Raw genomic sequence first — 18,410 nt, 5'->3', positions numbered from 1 at the left:
TGTTTAGCAACAATACAAAATCTGACCATAATGAAAGAACAATCATGTTTTCCTATGAGCAAGATGATATGGAACTGACCAAGTCCCACACCGTTGCCATTGATCGTAAACTCCTACAAGAGTCAAGCAAGAGAGAGAATAAATCCTATTTTGGTGGTCTAAAACTTCAGTCGGTCTCTAATAAAACCATGTTGTTCTCCACTGATGGTGATGACATGGAGCTGACGCAAAGCCACACAGTTTGTATTGACCAAAAAATTTTGAATCAAGATAACAAAAGTAAGATTTCTACAGGGTTTCAACAAAGGGCCTCTAGAAGTAACCATGTTGAAAAACCTGGCACAGATTTTTGTGATCACACAGTCTCAGAAAGTACTGAGCCACTCACTGGGATTATGAAGCGAAAAAGCATTATGAATGCCACTAGCCGTATCTCAGATGACATGGAGATGACCGGCGTTGAAACTGGTGGCTTTGGAAAGGGTCCTCCATTAGGTGTCGACGAAAGCAATAAGACAGTGGTGTTTAGATTCGACCAGCAAGACATGGAAATGACGCGTTCACATACGGTTTCTATTGACAGCAGAGTTCTAAGCGAGAGGTTGCAAGATACTAACCGCACAAAATGTCCAAACAACGAGCAAGAAACTGGAAAAATGACTATACCAGCTGGCTGTCTTAATCCTGTTTATAATGTGTCATGTACAACTTTGCAAAATAATATAGTTCTTTTCAGGTCTGATCAAGATGATATGGACATCACACGCTCACATACAGTTGCCATCAAAAATACGATTTTACCTGGCGATTCCGAAGCTAACAAATCCATTCCATCCACCATAAAGAGCTCTGCTATAGATAAAACAGTTTTCGGAGACGACATGGAACTTACAAAGAGCCATACAATGGTTATTGACGAGCGAAATCTAGTAGGGTCACAATTTCAATCCACTTCAGTTCTAGATAATGTCACTACGAAACCAAATGCTATGCGCCACGAGATGGACACCACACGTAAGGCCTCACAAACACTTCATAACGAAACCGTCCATCAAGAAGGTGACATGGAGATGACAAACGTCAAGGCAGGTCTACTCATTGCTGCTGGAAAATCCCAGGCTTGGAAAAAAGGAAATCCATTGTTTGAACCCTTTAAGGATAAAACAATATATCTGTGCGATCAAGATGATATGGATATGACCAAAGCACATACCGTAGCTATCGAAAACAAGGCGATTCCTCAGGAAACCGTCCATCAAGAAGGTAATATGGAGATGACTAAAGTCAATGCAGGCCTACTTATTGCTGCGGAAAAAATGAAGCCTTGGAACAAAGAAAATACATTGCCTGAATCCTTTAAGGATAAAACTATATATCTAGACGACCAAGATGATATGGATATGACCAGGGCACATACCGTGGCTATCGAGAACAAAGTGATAGCTGAGATGGGGAATACTAATGTAAAGAGTATGTCGAAAAACATTGCAACGCCGAGTTCTGCTATGGTGAATAAGAGTCATCTTGGTGATGTGAAATACTTTTCTAGGCCTCAATCAGTACATGGCAATGATGAAGAGCAGTACACTAGTCGGACACAGTTTGATCTAGATATGGATATCACAGCGTCAAATACAGTTTTTATAGACCATACAAAGACTAGACACGAGCCACAGCTTCCCATAACTAAAGTCCTCCCTTCCACAAGTTACGAACATCATGACAATATGGACAGATGTAAAGGCAAAGACCTTGTATTCCACAAGGACAATGGAAACCATTTGGAGAAATATACTCCCATATCTACTGAGTCGCAGGATAAAACTTTATGTTTACATGAACAGAATGATATGGATATTACCAGGTCACATACTACAGCAATTGAAAGCAAATTGTTGGAAGACTCGCAGGCTAAAAGGGTTCTTACAGAATTTCAAAATACGACAAAGCTAGCAAATAGAAATGCTGTCCTTGATCCAAAAAGTAATGCAGTCAATATGGCTGAAAACACTACTATGACTGGGATGTACACCAGAGATGACGACATGGACTTCACGACATCGAACACTGTCTTTATTGATCACATAGCTGATAAAGATGTTCATGATATTATTGATAAGAGAAAAAGTGTTTCGTCCTGCCTAAAGTCTTCTTCCCGTAATGAAACAATACTTCAGATCTGTAATATGGAGGAGACCAAAGCCAATGTTCATCTCACCGAGGTTCTAGCAGGTAACATTACATCTGTGTATGGTATAGACGCCAAGGATGAAGACATGGACTTTACAAAGTCAAACACTGTCTTTATTGATCACCTGTCGGATAAACTACACCATAAAGGTGCCCGTACTTCAGATGTTCTTCCTAAGAGGAAGAGTGTTTCTTTTCGACCCAAGTCTTCTGATGAAACTGTACTTCAGATCTGTAATATGGAGGAGACCAAAGCCAATGTTCATCTCACCGAGACTCTACCAGATAACGTTACATCTGTGTATGGTATAGACGCCAAGGATGAAGACATGGACTTTACAAAGTCAAACACTGTCTTTATCGATCACCTATCGGATAAACTACACCATAAAGGTGCCCGTACTTCAGATGTTCTTCCTAAGAGGAAGAGTGTTTCTTTTCGACCCCAGTCTTCTGATGAAACTGTACTTCAGATCTGTAATATGGAGGAAACCAAAGCAAATGCTGATCTTGTGGAGAACCTAGTAAATAAGTCTTCCTTTGATAAAACTCTATGCAACCAAGGTGATATGGAAATGACAAAATCTTATACGGTTGCAATTGAAAGCAAAACCTTAGGTGCTGTTCATGTTACCCATCCATCAAGGATGTCTTCTCAAGTATCTCAAACCGTTACTTCGTGTGACCAAACCAATGCTTACATGTCTAGTTCTTCCCATTACATCGCACCTCGTGCTACTTCAAATGATAGCATGCATGCTGAAAGTGCACCTCAACATATTTCATCTAAGTATCCGAGCATGACTCCAGGTCCGAAACAATCGGCAGGGACGTTTTCAGTCACCAGTAGGGAAAGTCAATTCACAAAAACAGAAGAAAGGAGCATTGTGGCACCAAGAAATAAAGACTTGTTTCTTTACAGTAACGAAACCATGTTTCCTAATGAAGACCAGAGTATGGATATCACTAAAGCCCACACTGCCGCCGTGGAAGTCCATGTTTTAGACCAAAATTCCCATGTTACTAACTTAGGTGCAATAAAAGGTGAAGCAGAGGTATCCAGAAAGGGAAAAGATCCTGAAAAATTAATAGAAATGGAGCAAAAATGTCATCTAAATAAGCCCGCAGAAAAATTAGAGACTTGTCTAAGGAAAAGTTGCGCAAGGTCTCTTTCACTCTCAGCAAAATCTGGAATGTTCATGGGGGGTTTGGGAAATGATGAGCTCACGAAAACTCACACAATTCCAGTCGAAGGTATCTCTTTGTCGAAGACTGGTTGTTGTGATAATGCCGAAATGGATTTTACTTTAGGTAATGAGTTGGATATTGGGGTTGGTTTTACTGATGATAAATCAAAGGACAGTCAGCATACCCCCTTTACATATAGTGATGTAGGTAATACCGATCCAAAATTCAATCCCATTTTTACTGGTGGTAGTTCGGACGGTATGGTAGAACAACCAGTGGATGTTCCTGACAAATCCGTTCAAGAAAATGGAATATTAAGAGAAAAAAGTGAGAGTCTAAAGACGACCAGTGAACTTAGACCTGGTATCGGCTCCGATTCTAAAGACAATGTCCTACCTGAAGAACAGAAAGCTGGGGTCTTCCTAAGTGTGCATCAAAAAGATCCAGAAGTGACCTTAGAAAAGGAAGCGAAACCCGCAAAATTAAAGGGAAAAAGAGTATCTTTCCATTTTCCAGAAAAGGAGGTTGTCTGTATGGATACAGTTGCCGAACCTTCAGTATCAAAACAAGACCAAGTAGAACATGAAGGTAGAACTGTCCATCATACAAATCAAACCTGTGACTTAAGTTTGGATTTGATCACACAAGCTTCGCAAGACGCTGAACAGCGGGAGGATAAGCCTGTTCACAAGGAACCTGAAATATCAGAATTCAATGTCTGTTTTCCTGAAGGCATCTCCTCTAAGGTTGAAGAGTTTGGGACTTCATCCGAATTATCAGAGAAAAGTAAAAATAAGCGCAGAAGCATTGCCGAAATCCAGCAAAAGATAAAGAGTTTGACGTTGAAGTCGAAAGTTTCAACCCATCACACTGCACCTGTCTCGAGCCTTGTCAAACAGCTGCCGGGAACATCCCAAATTGTGCAACCTTTAGATTCTGAACAGGTCTCGATAAATGGAGGGTTCCCTAACACAGAAACTGTTCAAGAAAAGGAACCTAATAATGAGAAAAGTAAAACGCTGCCAAGGGAAAATTGCTTACCAAATAGATTGTCCGTCAAAATGTTTCAGCCGAAGTTACCCAACAAAAGGGCGTCAAGCACAGCTAATGTTTCGGAAGCAGTTTTGTCTTCTGAGGCACAAACCCCAAAGCATCAAAGATCTAAAGCACTTCTTAAGACTTTCAATGTGGTGGATGATGGGCAGTGCATTGACAAAGAGATGCTACCTGCTTGTCTCGATGATCAAGATATCAATCGTATATTTGACTATGAGGTGCCTGAAGGTGCCTGGGAGGAGTTATGTCAGGAAGAAGCTCTTCAGGAGAACATGAACATATCGACTTCTCAGCCTAAAGACTCCATGAATGGTCAAAAAAGAGTTCGTGATACAGAGGATGACTTTGAGAGTCAAAGTGAAAAGAAAGCCAAGTGGAATGAAAATTTTGTGGAAAAAGATGAACAGGTTAATTCAATTTCCTTCCTTTCTTTTATTTCTATACTTTCATAACCTAGTCAAGATATTACACTGAGCCACTGTGATATATAGGGTTATATGATAGAGGAGAGAAGCTGAGCTCTGATATCTAGGGTTATATGATAGAAGAGAGAAGCTGAGCTCTGTGATATATAGGGTTATATGATAGAGAGAAGCTGAGCTCTGATATCTAGGGTTATATGATAGAAGAGAGAAGCTGAGCTCTGTGATATATAGGGTTATATGATGGAGGAGAGAAGCTGAGCTCTGTGATATATAGGGTTATATGATGGAGGAGAGAAGCTGAGCTCTGTGATATATAGGGTTATATGATAGAAGAGAGAAGCTGAGCTCTGTGATATATAGAGTTATATGATGGAGGAGAGAAGCTGAGCTCTGATATATAGGGTTATATGATGGAGGAGAGAAGCTGAGCTCTGTGATATATAGGGGTATATGATGGAGGAGAGAAGCTGAGCTCTGTGATATATAGGGTTATATGATAGAGGGAGAGAAGCTGAGCTCTGATATATAGGGTTATATGATGGAGGAGAGAAGCTGAGCTCTGTGATATATAGGGGTATATGATGGAGGGAGAGAAGCTGAGCTCTGTGATATATAGGGTTATATGATGGAGGGAGAGAAGCTGAGCTCTGTGATATATAGGGTTATATGATGGAGGAGAGAAGCTGAGCTCTGTGATATATAGGGTTATGTGATAGAGGAGAGAAGCTGAGCTCTGTGAGGACTAAAAAAGAAAAATAATGGGCAATGCACTGACAAAATTTCATGTGTTTTGACGTTTTTGTTTTCTTTTTGTTTGCCTCAGACCTCAATGGCTTTGAAAGGTTCTGACAAATCCTACAAAAGTGATCATTCAACCCATCAAGCGAGTAGGACGATGGAGCAGACGTACAACAGCAGCAGCTCTCAAGATTCACGGGGGGATGGGCTGTCTATGGAGCTCAACAGTAAGTTTTTGGCTTCCTTTTCTTCCTCTTGCGTTTTGGCAAAACTTTTTTTTTATTGGTAATTTAAAGGGATTCTACCACTAAAACACTTTTTTTTCTAGTTACCACGTCGGAATAGCCTTTAAAAAGGCTATTCGTCTCTTACCTGTGGAAGTGCTCTCCGCCACGCCGTTCATTCAAAATACCGGTTTGTACTGGTATGCTAATGAGTTCTCTCGCAGCGATGGGGGCGTCCCCATTGCAGCTCGAAAACTGACCGCAGCGCCGCCTCTCTGGTCTTCGGTGTCCTCCCCTTGCCTCTTCAGCGTCTGTCGGACGCCTGCGCAGTATGCTCTCTGTTCGGCGAAGATTGCCGAACGTACTGCGCATGCACGAAAGTTCGGTGCCCGCACTATGGCTGGGATCGCAATTTCGCGCATGCGCAGTACGTTCGGCAATCTTCGTCGAACAGAGCGTACTGCACAGGCGTCCGACAGTACGCTGAAGAAGCAAGGGGAGGACACCGAAGACCAGAGAGGCGGCGCTGCTGTCAGTTTTCGAGCTGCAATGGGGACGCCCTCATCGCTGCTCCTGCGATGGGGACGCCCCCATCGCTGCGAGAGAACTCATTAGCATACCGGTACAAACCGGTATTTTGAACGAACGGCGCGGCGGAGAGCACTTCCACAGGTAAGAGACGAATAGCCTTTTTAAAGGCTATTCCGACGTGGTAACTAGAAAAAAAAGTGTTTTAGTGGTAGAATCCCTTTAAAGTTGAAGGACTTTTTCTTGCCAAAGCAATGTACAAATCTTTACTTTGAGTTTTTAGAGGCTTTTACAGTTTTATTTTGTATATAGGAGATAATTTATGGCTTATACATTTTGTGCTCTAATGCCTAAATTTATGAAACCATTGCAGACAACTAATGTATTACTTTTTTTTATATATTACAGGCCAACAGTACAGTCAAATGGATTCTCAGTTACCATGGGATGCCGGATGCGAGCAAAGTCTCTGGCAGGTATAATCATCTATCTCACCCTCAGAGTCTCTACGAATATATGTGTATATGCACCTCAAGGCACTGGTGTACACATAGCTGTGTAACATGATTCATATCCATTGCTAATGTATTTTCCCCATACAATTGAAATACTGTTAGGTAATTTACATCCATAGCATCTTAAAGGGAGTCTATCATTAAAATCAAATTATTTTTTTTCCCAATCACCCGTAGGAATAGACTTAAGAAAGGCTATTCTTCTCATATCTTTAGATGTCTTCTCCGTGCCGCCATTTGGTCGAAATCTGTTTTTTCTTCGGTATGCAAATGAGTTCTCGCAGCACTGGAGGTGGGCCCCAGCGCTCAAACAGCACTGGGGTCGTCTCCAGCACTGCCTCCATCTTCTGGAACGCTCTCTTCCTGTGTCTTCTTCCGTCCTGGGTTTCAATCTACTAGGCTTCGGGCAGAGCCGACTGCGCATGCCTGAGCCACAAGAAAATGGCCGCTTACACAGTAAGCTGGGGTAAGTGGCCATTTTCTTGTGGCCCAGGCATGCTCAGTCAGCTCTGCCCGAGGCCTAGTAGATTGAAACCCAGGACGGAAGAAGACACAGGGAGAGGGCGTTCCAGAACAAGATAGAGGCATCACTGGAGATTTCTCTCGCAGCATTGGGGACGCCCCCAGTGCTGCAAGAGAACTCCTTTGCATACCTAAGAAAACCGGGATTTCTACCTAAAGGTAGGAGAAGAATAGCCTTTCTTAAGACTATTCCTACGTGTTAGTCAGAAAAAAAGGGTATCCAATGATAGGATCCCTTTAAGGTTTATTGTGATGACTGTATTTGGGATTTCGATCTCAGAGAAATGTTGTGCATAAATGTTGCTAACGTGTGTCAATGGGGCCATCCATTTTTTTTGTTTCCTAAGAAATTTCAAGATGGCACCATCACAGTACAGGAATTTTTTACACTGCTAAGAATCCGCATTCTTATCCAGAAGCCAAGATACAGTGAGCGTCCATCTAAGGTGAGCTTTCTTTTGTATGTAATCTAATGTTCAATGTCTTGGTGAGGTTTGTGTAACCTGAAAACGGAGGCCAAAGACGAGTAATTTTTGTTTTTGCTGGCTTCTTAATCAAGTAATAGGAGCGGTGCAGCAGCCTCATCCACTGTATGGCAATAGTTCAAGGGAACTGTAGCCCCACTCCTATTACTTGAATACTTGTTCTCCCTGTCAACCAGCAGCTTCCAACACCCAAAGGCTGCTCCAAAAACTAATCTGTGCAGGTTCCGAGTGTTGGATCCCCACAGATCACATACTGATGACCTTTCCTTTAAAGAGGACCTTTCATGTCCTCAGGCACATGTGGTTTTATATATCGCTAGAAAGTCGACAGTGTGATGAATTCAGTGCACTGTCGACTTTCCCATTATGTGCCCCTGGATTGGAGGAGGTGCGTTCCTCACAGCCCAGGAACACCCTTTTGATTGTGTGTAGAGCTGGGTGCTGAAAATAACGGCACCGGTATCTCCAGCCTGGTACTGTCGGCTTTCTAGCAGTATCTAAAACCATGTGTGTCCCCGAGGACATGAAAGGTTGCCTTTAAAGGGGCTCTATCACTGGGAAAAGTCATTTTTAACTAATCACATCCTTGCATAGCCTTTAGAAAGGCTATTCCACACCTACCTTTAGTATGTAGATTGCCTCAGTGGTTTCTGAATAAGTCCGTTATTATTCATATGCTAATGAGCTTCCAGCCAGCACAGGAAGTTCCCAGCAGCACTCGTCCCTGATATTATCTCCTATGTGTGTGCAAACAGGAAGCTGAGTCATCAGCAGCCTCTCATAGGAAACAATTGCAAAGCATGCACGATGTATCGGCACCAGTCTAATTAGCATATGAATAAAAACGGACTTATTCAGAAACCACTGAGGCAATCTACATACTAAAGGTAGGTGTGGAATAGACTTTCTAAAGCCTATGCAAGGATGTGATTAGTTAAAAATGACTGTTCCTAGTGATAGAGCTCCTGTAATCCATCCATCATCATTATAGTGGTCTCCTGGTCTTCTCTATTCTCCCTTGGTTGCTGTTTTTGTTGCACAAGGGACTAGGTTTGTGTCTCAACTGTGTCCCTCATTGTCCATGTGCATGACAGGCCTTCACCAAATGAAGAACATTCACAGGCAAGATTACATTTGCTGACTAATGTATGCAATCCTTCTCTTTCTCTATAGCGTGGTATGACTGAAGACCTAACCACATTAGAAATCCTGCTAGATCAGTATGTCTACCAACCCAAACTGGCGGTGTATGAGAAGGAATGCCATACCTTGTACCAAACCATAGAGGAGTGAGTGTCATTCTAGTAAATCGGCTCCAATTCATGAAAGTGAGGGCAGCTTGTAATGTTCTCTAAATTCTCTTTTATCAGGTTAAAGATGTCGACGGAGATGCAGCACAAGCCTTTAGTACAGACCAACAGTTTGCTCTGGGAGGCGATGAGAATGTGCTCCGAAAATGAGGTAAACCCAGGAGTTTCTTAGGGGCAGAAACCCGCCGTACGTTCATGTACATGAGATAACATCTTCTTCCTTTTTTACCTATGATCTAGTTGATGTACTTTGGAGTGACTCTGAAAAATATGAAGTCCTTTTATTCCAAGAAAAGTAAACTCTTAGCCCATGAAGAGAAGGTGTCTACGTACAGCAAACTTCTTCACACAGCTCAGGTATTGATATTTATGTGTCCTATAGCCATAACTTGGTTCGATGTGCTTAATAGCTCACAGGAAACTTGCATTTAAGGCAGACATACACTTAGTGTCGGCCAGAACCTTTGATTTTTGGTGGGGTGGGTCAACCCATACTCGCCAGTGTCCCCCACCGCATTCTGTTCCTGTTCCTCAGTGTCTTGTTGTGCAGTGGGGACTTCTGTCACATGACCTCTCAGGCCAATCAGCAGTCTAGTTATAGGAAGCGGGACATCACTCGGAAACGTCACCTGTGATTTCCATGTCTTTTACGCCGAAACAAGACACTGGAGCAGCAGGACCAGACTGTGGTGGAAGACACTGGAGCACCGGAACAGGGCAGTATGGGGTTTTTGTTGTTGAAATCCTTCGCCAGCCTCATCTAAAAAACCAAAAAAATTGCTATCCTGGACAACCCCTTTAAGAGCACATGCACGCTAAGCGGAGTGTGCACGTGCATTGGGACAGAGTAATAGCTGTCAAGTGAATGAGTGCCCGTCCAATAACTATCATCAAAAGTGCACAGGCCATAGGCTCAGTCTAACAAGCTACGTAAAGATCCAAAGTTGTAACGAACTTTTGCTTTCTATGAAACAGACACAGTGGGAGCAACTGCAAGCAAGACTTAATGAGACTGATGCGCTTCTGAGAGAACTCGATTACTGTATTTCTAGCCTTGAAATTGGTATGTATTTTTTATTTTACGCCTCCACACAGGTTCCTCCAATTCCTGGACAACCAGTTTATATAAAGTGCACTCACCTTTTTCCGTACTCTATTGTCTGCCGCCATTATCCGTTCAGTCTTACCCTTCGTTCACATCTGCATTCGGTATTCCGTTCAGGAAATACGCATGGGGACCCCCCGAATGGAATACCGAAAGCAAATGCTGAGCAGTGAAAGCACACAGACCCCATAGACTACAATGGGGTCCGTGTACTTGCCCGTGTTGCCCGCACGAATCATGCACACAGGAAAGTAGATTGTGAACTACTTTCTTGTCCGCATGATCCCTGTGGAGATCTGGCGGAAAGCACACGGACCCCATTTATAGTCTATGGGAATCTGTCTGCTTTCACTGCACACCGCTTGCAGTTGCGTTCGGTATTCCGTTTTCCCCCGGGTGGAATACCAACGCAGATGTGAACGAGGCCTCACACGGGTGCCTGGATGCTGGATGTCCTCAACCTCTGGTGACCGCTAAGACCAATCTGCAGTCCCTGGAGAGAGACCAGTGATCTCACTCATGTATGTCACTGGTTCCTTGACATGGCTGAAGACTCCTCGCGTCAATGCACTGGAGCGAGTCTGATTGAACATCAGCTGCGAACAATGGAGTGCCAGGAACAGACAAGTATGTTTTTTGGGGGGATGGTGTTTTTTTATATGCCTTGGCCTCTATACAGGTTGGTCCAATTCCTGAAAAACCTCTTTCAATATATAAAATATATGTGTGTGTGTCTATATATAAATATTTCAGGATAGCTTCAGTTACTCCCTCCTCTCTGCACATAAACCCAAATTATGTTTAAGCTATAAAAGGGGACTGTGTGTGCCGACACTAGGTGATAAAACCGCTGCATTGGGGATTCTGTGATCACAGGAAGACAATAACCCCACTCTTGGATAGTCCCAATGACTACATATGTACATACATATACAATAAACCGATAAAACATACATGGAAGGTTTTTCATCACATATACCCTAACAACTATAATGACTGACAGGGAATGGATGAATGACATGGCCTCTTCCAGTTCTTCATCCTTCTCTGAGCAGGCTAGGAATGAGTGAATAATTCTGTCCTGCTGTTGGCTGCTGTTCCATAGTTTATAAAAGTTAAGTGACTGATAGTTTCAGCTAATATTTTGATTTGTTTCTCCCTTATAAGAAACTGCTAAACTGGATGAAGAATGTAGAAATGAAAACCTGGCCCTAAACATCCCAGGCTGCATGCAAATCCAGGCAGGTGAGTATCAGGTGTAAGTGCTAGTCATTATGTCACCATGTTAGGCTGGGATCACACGGTGTACGAAAATCTAGACTGATCAAATATGCAAGAACATGCACCCTTAAAGGAGTATTCCTATTTAGGAAACTTCTGGAATATTTACACTTACCTGCATCTATCTGTTGAACCGGGGGGGGCAGGGATCCCGGTGTCCTAGTTGCAGAGGGAAGAGTATGGCATACATACATGGCTCACCAATACATGACTTTTGGGTGACCCGACTATACTCCAAAGTTCCATAGAAATGAATGAAGAGAAGCACACTGTGAAATGTCAATTTAGGACCATTTGCAAGAGGCAGGTCCCACCCATGGGCATTGCATATGTCAGATATTTATGGTATATATCTTGTGGATATGCCATAGATAATATACATGGGAATACACATTTAAAGCTGTATTCGCAGTGCAATAAAAGCTACACTCCTTTAGGATGCAGTTTTCTCTGTGGTAACAATAAGGCTGCGTTCACACGGGGTATTTTGGTCAGCGTTTTAAGGCCGTATCCGCCTCAAAATCCTGACCAAAATGAAATCAATGGGCGCCGGTCAGTTCTTTTTTCCAGGAGCCGTTTCTTCTGGGTCCTGGAAAAAAGAAGCGACATGCTCCTTCTTCAGGCCGAGTCGCCTCCCAACATCCACCTGAAGACACTCCCTCCTCCCGACTAGGCTGATTCATTTGGGCCTAATCGGCAGCGGAGTGCACGACTGCACTGCACTGGCATCCAGTCGCAACTACCTGTATTTTGGACCGGAACCTGAGGCACCCTAGACCAAAAAACCCCGTGTGAACTTGGCCTAATGAATCCACACTGAAAGCCACACACTTCTTTTGAGGCAGTCCAGTGTGTGTTTTTACTCCACCCAACTACACTATATGAATACATAGTAATAGCACAAATTAATGTTTATAGCCTATATAACTAGATTTACTCCTTATAACATTTTCTCTTCATAGATATTGACCAGTTAAAGTCCCAGGAACAGCAATGTATCAGGTGAGCGCCTCCTGTCAGACATGTACTATATCACATCTGTAAGTTTAATATACACACTTGAGATACTTCTGTGCATGGAATACAAGGTCATACTGCAATCCTTTAAAAATGGAATAACAAAAACATCTAAAATGTTATATTAAGGGGTTTTTCAGAATTTTTATTTTGATCTACAATGGCATGTCCACGATCGGCTGATCTCTGCAACCACAGTACTAGCAAAAGCAGTGTACTGAGCCAGAAGCAGACGGCCCCATACACAGTGCAATGAGCAGACCAGGTTATTGCACCTCAACTCTCATTCATATGACTGGGAGCTGAACTGCAGTAACTAATCATGGCCACTACACGTTGTATCAATGTTAAAATTATGAACTACCCCTTTAAATGCAATCTACTGTATAACTAGCATTTAAGATTCGGAACAGTATGGATAAGTTGTGAACTTTAACTACACTTCTGGGGACCTAACATGTGGTGCTTGACTCAGTCTAGGGGCCACACATAACATTTTGTTCCTTGTCTTCATTTATTATGGGAAATAGGAAATGAACCCAGGCCTACAGCATGCTGGGGCCATATTTTGGTCTCCTGCTTTTTAAGATTCTTCAGCATACCCTTCCTTCACCCCAGGAACCAGTTGTTAAATTCAAATAAAGACTGTGCCTCATATAGCAAAAAGCAACATACCCCATGCACAGTATTGAAAAAAAGAAAAAAAAAAGTCATACCCATAGGAGTCTATTTCACATTTTGGTTCTATGTTCTGACTGTCCCCCAAAACAAAAGTTTCAAAGACTGCATGATGTCTCATTTGCCAGTCACATGGATTACTCTCTCACAAGCCATATGAACTTTACCAACTTTTTTTCTTGTCACCATACAACCCCTTGAACCACAAAGCACCAGCCTCATTCCTTCCCCCTTGTAGGATACCCTTTTTTTTCCGCTTGGCTATATTGTTGTACCACCTTGATATAAACAGAAGACTGAACGTAGTCCATCCATGTAGACTGAACGTAGAACACCATTCACACATGCAAACACCATATAGTCTACTACCTTGTTTCCCCGAAAATAAGACAGTGTCTTATATTAAATTGTTGTCCTAAATATAGGACCTGTCTTATTTTCGGGGGACGTCTATGACAACCGGCAGTCATGCCGGCACTTCCTTAGCGGAGCGCCAGTACGACTGCCAGTTGTAGGTCGTATAGGGGAGGGGGGAAGGTATCCTACTTAACTTTCCCATCTTCATAGCAGCGCTGGTGCTGCTGTTCGTCCCGGCAGCGGTGGGCGGGGCTTACCGAGGCTTCCGGCGGTTGCGCTGGAGAGCCTCACTTCACTGGCATTGCAGCCGGCTGGATGCTGTGCACTGTGCTCCGTGTGCACAGGAAAGCCAGCTGCTGCCTCTTCTGTATGGCTGCCTCTGCCTCTGGGATAAGCTGGGAGAGCTCATCCTACAGCAGCAGGGACAGTGGATACAACAGCAGAGGCAGCAGCCGGCTTACCTGTGCACACGGATCACAGTGCACAGCATCCAGCCGGCTGCAATGATTTTTGGCCATGCTTTATTTTCAGGGGGTGCCTGAACAGAAACCCCCTGTATGCCTTACTTTCGGGGGGTGTTCTACTTTCGGAGAAACACGGTATATAACATCCATTGCATAGTAAATATTTCTAATGTTGTACTAAAAAATCTTCTACATATAAACAAAACCACATGACAACTAAGGACCATATACCCTGCAAAGCCTAAATCATGTGTTCACCACTGATATGATCGGTTTGCACTTTGTAGGGAAAGTCTGAGGCTAGAACATAAGAAACAAAAGGTCTTGGGACAACTTGGCTGCCTGCAGGAAGAAGCGCGGGTTATGGAGAGGCGTTTACAGGAACCCAGGTAACATAGTTACATGTGACCCATTGTCTACACCCAATGACGAACTCTATTAACAAACTAATGAGTTGTTCCTTATACTGACCAGCCAAAACTCTTCTTTTGTTTCCAACATTTCAATAAATGCCACACTGATAGCTCGAGAGCTGCTCGCCATTTGGAGTCTTAAGGGGAAGGGGGGGGGGGGGTTTTGGAGAGGATATTGAGATAGAAGACTTCCTCAAATTCTGCCTTAAAGGCACATGTAAGAAGTCGCTGTTACTCGGACAGATGACCTCTACCTCAGTATAATAAAGGTGTTTTATGTCAGTAGATATAAGTGGAAGGACTATTGACATGAGAGACGGCTTCAAGCTCTCCATATGTCCCATAGATTGTAAGCCCTCGTGGGCAGGGCCCTCCACCCCACTATGCCAGTCGGTCACTGTTAGTATTATATCTACCTGTATATTTTGTGTATTGTATGTAACCCCCAAATGTAAAGCACCATGGAATTAATGGTGCTATATAAATAAACAATAATAAGTGTATATTACTTACAGGCGATGTACAGTATACAGAGACGGGAGGGTTCTCTTCCTCTGTAGATCTCCACGAAAAGCTATAGATCATTCTCTTCTCTTTTCAGTTTCACAGAATGGGAATTGGTTAAGTGGACAGACAAAGAGGCGGAATTCATTTTCCTGTACGACTCTCTTGAACTTTCCATCACGTTCGGAGAATGTATCGGTAGGTGGCTTTTTATGCCTGCACTATGTGACATCTTTCCACATGCCGATAGATGTGTCATAAAATAATAATTGGCAATTCTATTTAGTTTTTATTTCATCTTGGTCTCCTTCCATCTCTGTTATACAGGGCAGCAGTTGCATAATAGACCTTTTAACCCTTCAGTGTTCAGGCCTTAGTAACCTCCTATATTTTTTCAGTAGCCACCAGATGAACATTTGCTGTGTTAACAATTAGAGATGAGCGAGTACTGTTCAGATCAGCCGATCCGAACAGCATGCTCCATAGAAATTCATGCTCCATAGAAATGAATGGATGCGCCTGGTACTTCCGCTTTGACGGCGGCCGGCCGCTTAACCTCCCGCGTGCCGGCTACGTCCGTTCATTTCTATGCGAGCGTGCTGTTCAGATCGGCTGATCCGAACAGTACTCGCTCATCTCTATTAACAATCATTCTGTAGCTTCCATGGTGGGTGCTCAATTTGGGTAACACGTTAGCTTACCATCCAGTGCTGGCCGCACTATACGATCTGCCTGAGCGGGAAATGAATTTTCATTTAGTAGCTGCTACATCTCTGTAAGGGTATGCTCACACAGCGGAAAAGTTTTTTTCCGCGCGGCTAACTGCAACGGGATGCCGATGCATTGCATCTACATCCCGTTTCTGATTTAGGCCCGGATGAATGTGCATAATGAGGTGGGAGTCTCGAGCCGCGGAATCCGCGGGAAAATAAGGTATGTCACTTCTTTTTCCCGCTGGCTAGCTGAAAAAAATAGCTCACGGGGGAAAAAAAAAACAAGGCACTCCCATTGAAATGAACGGGAGATGATTTTGGGGCGGATTCCGCGTCAAAATTGTCCTGCAAAAAACTGTGTGTGAACGTACCCTAAGATCTCACTTTATGCAGGACATTTTTTTTTGCACTTTTTGGGGACATATAATAAACTGTATAATTTGTAGAGATAAGCGAGTACTGTTCGGATCAGCCAATCCGAACAGCACGCTCCATAGAAATGAATGGATGCACCTGGTACTTGCGCTTTGACGGCGGCCGGCCACTTAACCCCCCGCGTGCCGGCTACGTCCATTCATTTCTATGCGAGCGTGCTGTTCGGATCGGCTGATCCGAACAGTACTCGCTCATCTCTAATAATTTGTAGAAATATTTTTGAGTTGCAAATATAAGGAGAAAACAATTGTCCGCATTGTGATATTTTTAACGGAAACCCATGCGCAAATGTGACCCGGGCCTATCTTATGAGGTATGAACAGTGATGCGTGAGCTGTAAATACATGATGTAGCCTCCAGATGGTCCTAACTTGAATGGGACTTAGCTGCAGATGGATCACATGACTTACAAAGATGATGCTGCAGCACTTGCCTGAGCCAATTCAATCAACTGATTTGATACTGACGACTTATAATAAAGATAGGCCGTCAGTATAAGACTCGTAGAATACCCCTTTAAGACCATATAGACATTGACACAAACAGAAAATACAGCCCCTATATGAAATCTGTGTGCCCCTTATAGCGCCTACTGTTTGCCTCTACGTCACGTCCAGTCTGTTTAAAGAGAAACCGCGCTGATGATATATTCTCTGCCACGGACTTTATCCCATATATTGTGGTTTTTTTTTATTCAGATGGTGAAAGCTTTAATGACCAACCCTGCAGGAGAATATCTAATATGACCGTGGAGTCTCTGCTGGACGGTGAGTCCGACCTTTCTTAGGATTACACTGTCAATTTTACAACCATCCACAGCAGGGGGCTCAAGCATAAACGATGGTTTATGAAGCAGTGTCATGAAACTCGCCACTTCAGGTCAGGCTCTGCTTCTTCTGGAAAATGCCGAACAGCTTGACATAATTCAGCATATAAATTCTCAAAATGTTGAAAAAAAGCCTCAAAAGTGTCGTACTTGGCTTCTGTTGACCTGGACCATAAAGTGTGATCGGCGCAGCCGTGTGCATGATTGATCCCTGCTATAAGGCCTTGTTCACAGGGGGCACGGGCCTGCGTATTTTGGTTCTGATGCGGGAAGCCACGTCAGAATGGGACCAAAATGCGCCTGCCGCAGCCTCCCCCTCCAGAGTAGGCTCAAATGAATGGGCCTAGTCCGGAGGGTGCTGTCGCGAGGCGGACACCGCGGCCGAATCAGCCTCAGAATCCGCCTGAAGAAAGGGCAGCTCGCTCCTTTTTTCTGTGAGCTGGAACATACCACTCAAGGAAAAAAGGAAGCTAGCAGTCTACATAGACCTCTATTGTGAGGGGGCGAATTCTGAGGTGGATTCGGCGTCAATCTGCCCCCTCTTGCCCTAAGGGACACCTCATCCCCAGAGGTCTGTCCTACAGCAACCAGGAATATATCTCCTATTTGGTGGATCGGTGATAAGCTTTGATACTGCAACAACTGTTTTCTTACAGAAATTAACTGTGTCTTATTCCCTGATCTTGATCCCAGCCTATTGGTTTTGCAGGATGCTTGAATATGAACATACAATGACATTTTTCTTAATTTCCTCTTGTTTTGCAGACAAGGTTGCTCCTCCTACATCTATTTTGGTACATAGACTGATCTTACAGTATATCAAGAAAAAAGGAGCCCTTCATGAAACCTATAAAACACAGAACGACTTGCCTCAGGTAACCTGTCAGACATGCAGATGCTATGGATTTGTGGTTTAAGGCTTTTTTTATTATATTATAGCACTGAATCAACTTTCTAACAGTATATAAAACCATATGTGCCTGAGGACAAGAGAGGTCCTCTTAAAGTCAATGAACATGAAGGCATTGTTATGTGAACTTCCATTTTCCTTTACAGTTTTTTCAGGATTTGTCCCTGGTGGTGTGCAGATGCAGATTACTTGGAGAAGAGCTGGAATACCTAATAAAATGGGGGGCGAAATATAACATTGTGAAGGCGCAAGTACAAAATCAAGAGTGAGTAATACTTTGACAAATATTATATTAAAGGGATTCATGAATGCCACATTAACAAGATGAGGTATACCCCTTTAGTACGGCACTTGGCTTTCTCCATCAGTCCCATAGACTTTGTCTGCACATGTTCAACCATTAGTACATTCGTACAGGGGACTTAGGACCAATGTTTTAATAACTGCAGTCAGACCCCCACCAATCTAACTCAATGGATGGGGTTAACCTGTTATAACTGGAGCACTAGGCACGGTGTTCAGACAG

General features: G+C 43.3%; 1 protein-coding gene across 1 annotated transcript in view; it reads left to right on the top strand.

Annotated features, from left to right (window-relative positions):
• Positions 1-18,410, top strand: part of KNL1 (kinetochore scaffold 1) — a 32,765-nt gene that overhangs the window by 13,175 nt on the left and 1,180 nt on the right. Inside the window, exons 10-26 of the mRNA XM_075283033.1 lie at positions 8-2,980; positions 3,019-3,029; positions 3,064-4,841; positions 5,683-5,824; positions 6,758-6,825; positions 7,734-7,832; positions 9,045-9,160; positions 9,242-9,332; positions 9,422-9,538; positions 10,157-10,244; positions 11,454-11,531; positions 12,530-12,569; positions 14,371-14,472; positions 15,098-15,198; positions 16,847-16,915; positions 17,740-17,849; positions 18,031-18,149. Of these exons, the coding sequence (XP_075139134.1) occupies positions 8-2,980; positions 3,019-3,029; positions 3,064-4,841; positions 5,683-5,824; positions 6,758-6,825; positions 7,734-7,832; positions 9,045-9,160; positions 9,242-9,332; positions 9,422-9,538; positions 10,157-10,244; positions 11,454-11,531; positions 12,530-12,569; positions 14,371-14,472; positions 15,098-15,198; positions 16,847-16,915; positions 17,740-17,849; positions 18,031-18,149 (6,102 nt within the window). The remainder of the gene's footprint in view (positions 1-7; positions 2,981-3,018; positions 3,030-3,063; positions 4,842-5,682; positions 5,825-6,757; positions 6,826-7,733; positions 7,833-9,044; positions 9,161-9,241; positions 9,333-9,421; positions 9,539-10,156; positions 10,245-11,453; positions 11,532-12,529; positions 12,570-14,370; positions 14,473-15,097; positions 15,199-16,846; positions 16,916-17,739; positions 17,850-18,030; positions 18,150-18,410) is intronic.

The sequence above is a fragment of the Leptodactylus fuscus genome, chromosome 7 (genome assembly GCF_031893055.1).
Source record: "Leptodactylus fuscus isolate aLepFus1 chromosome 7, aLepFus1.hap2, whole genome shotgun sequence".
In the NCBI taxonomy this organism is placed as follows: Eukaryota; Metazoa; Chordata; class Amphibia; order Anura; family Leptodactylidae; genus Leptodactylus; species Leptodactylus fuscus.
The sequence above is the reverse complement of the archived record's forward strand: the minus strand, read 5'-3'. Positions and strand labels throughout refer to the sequence as shown.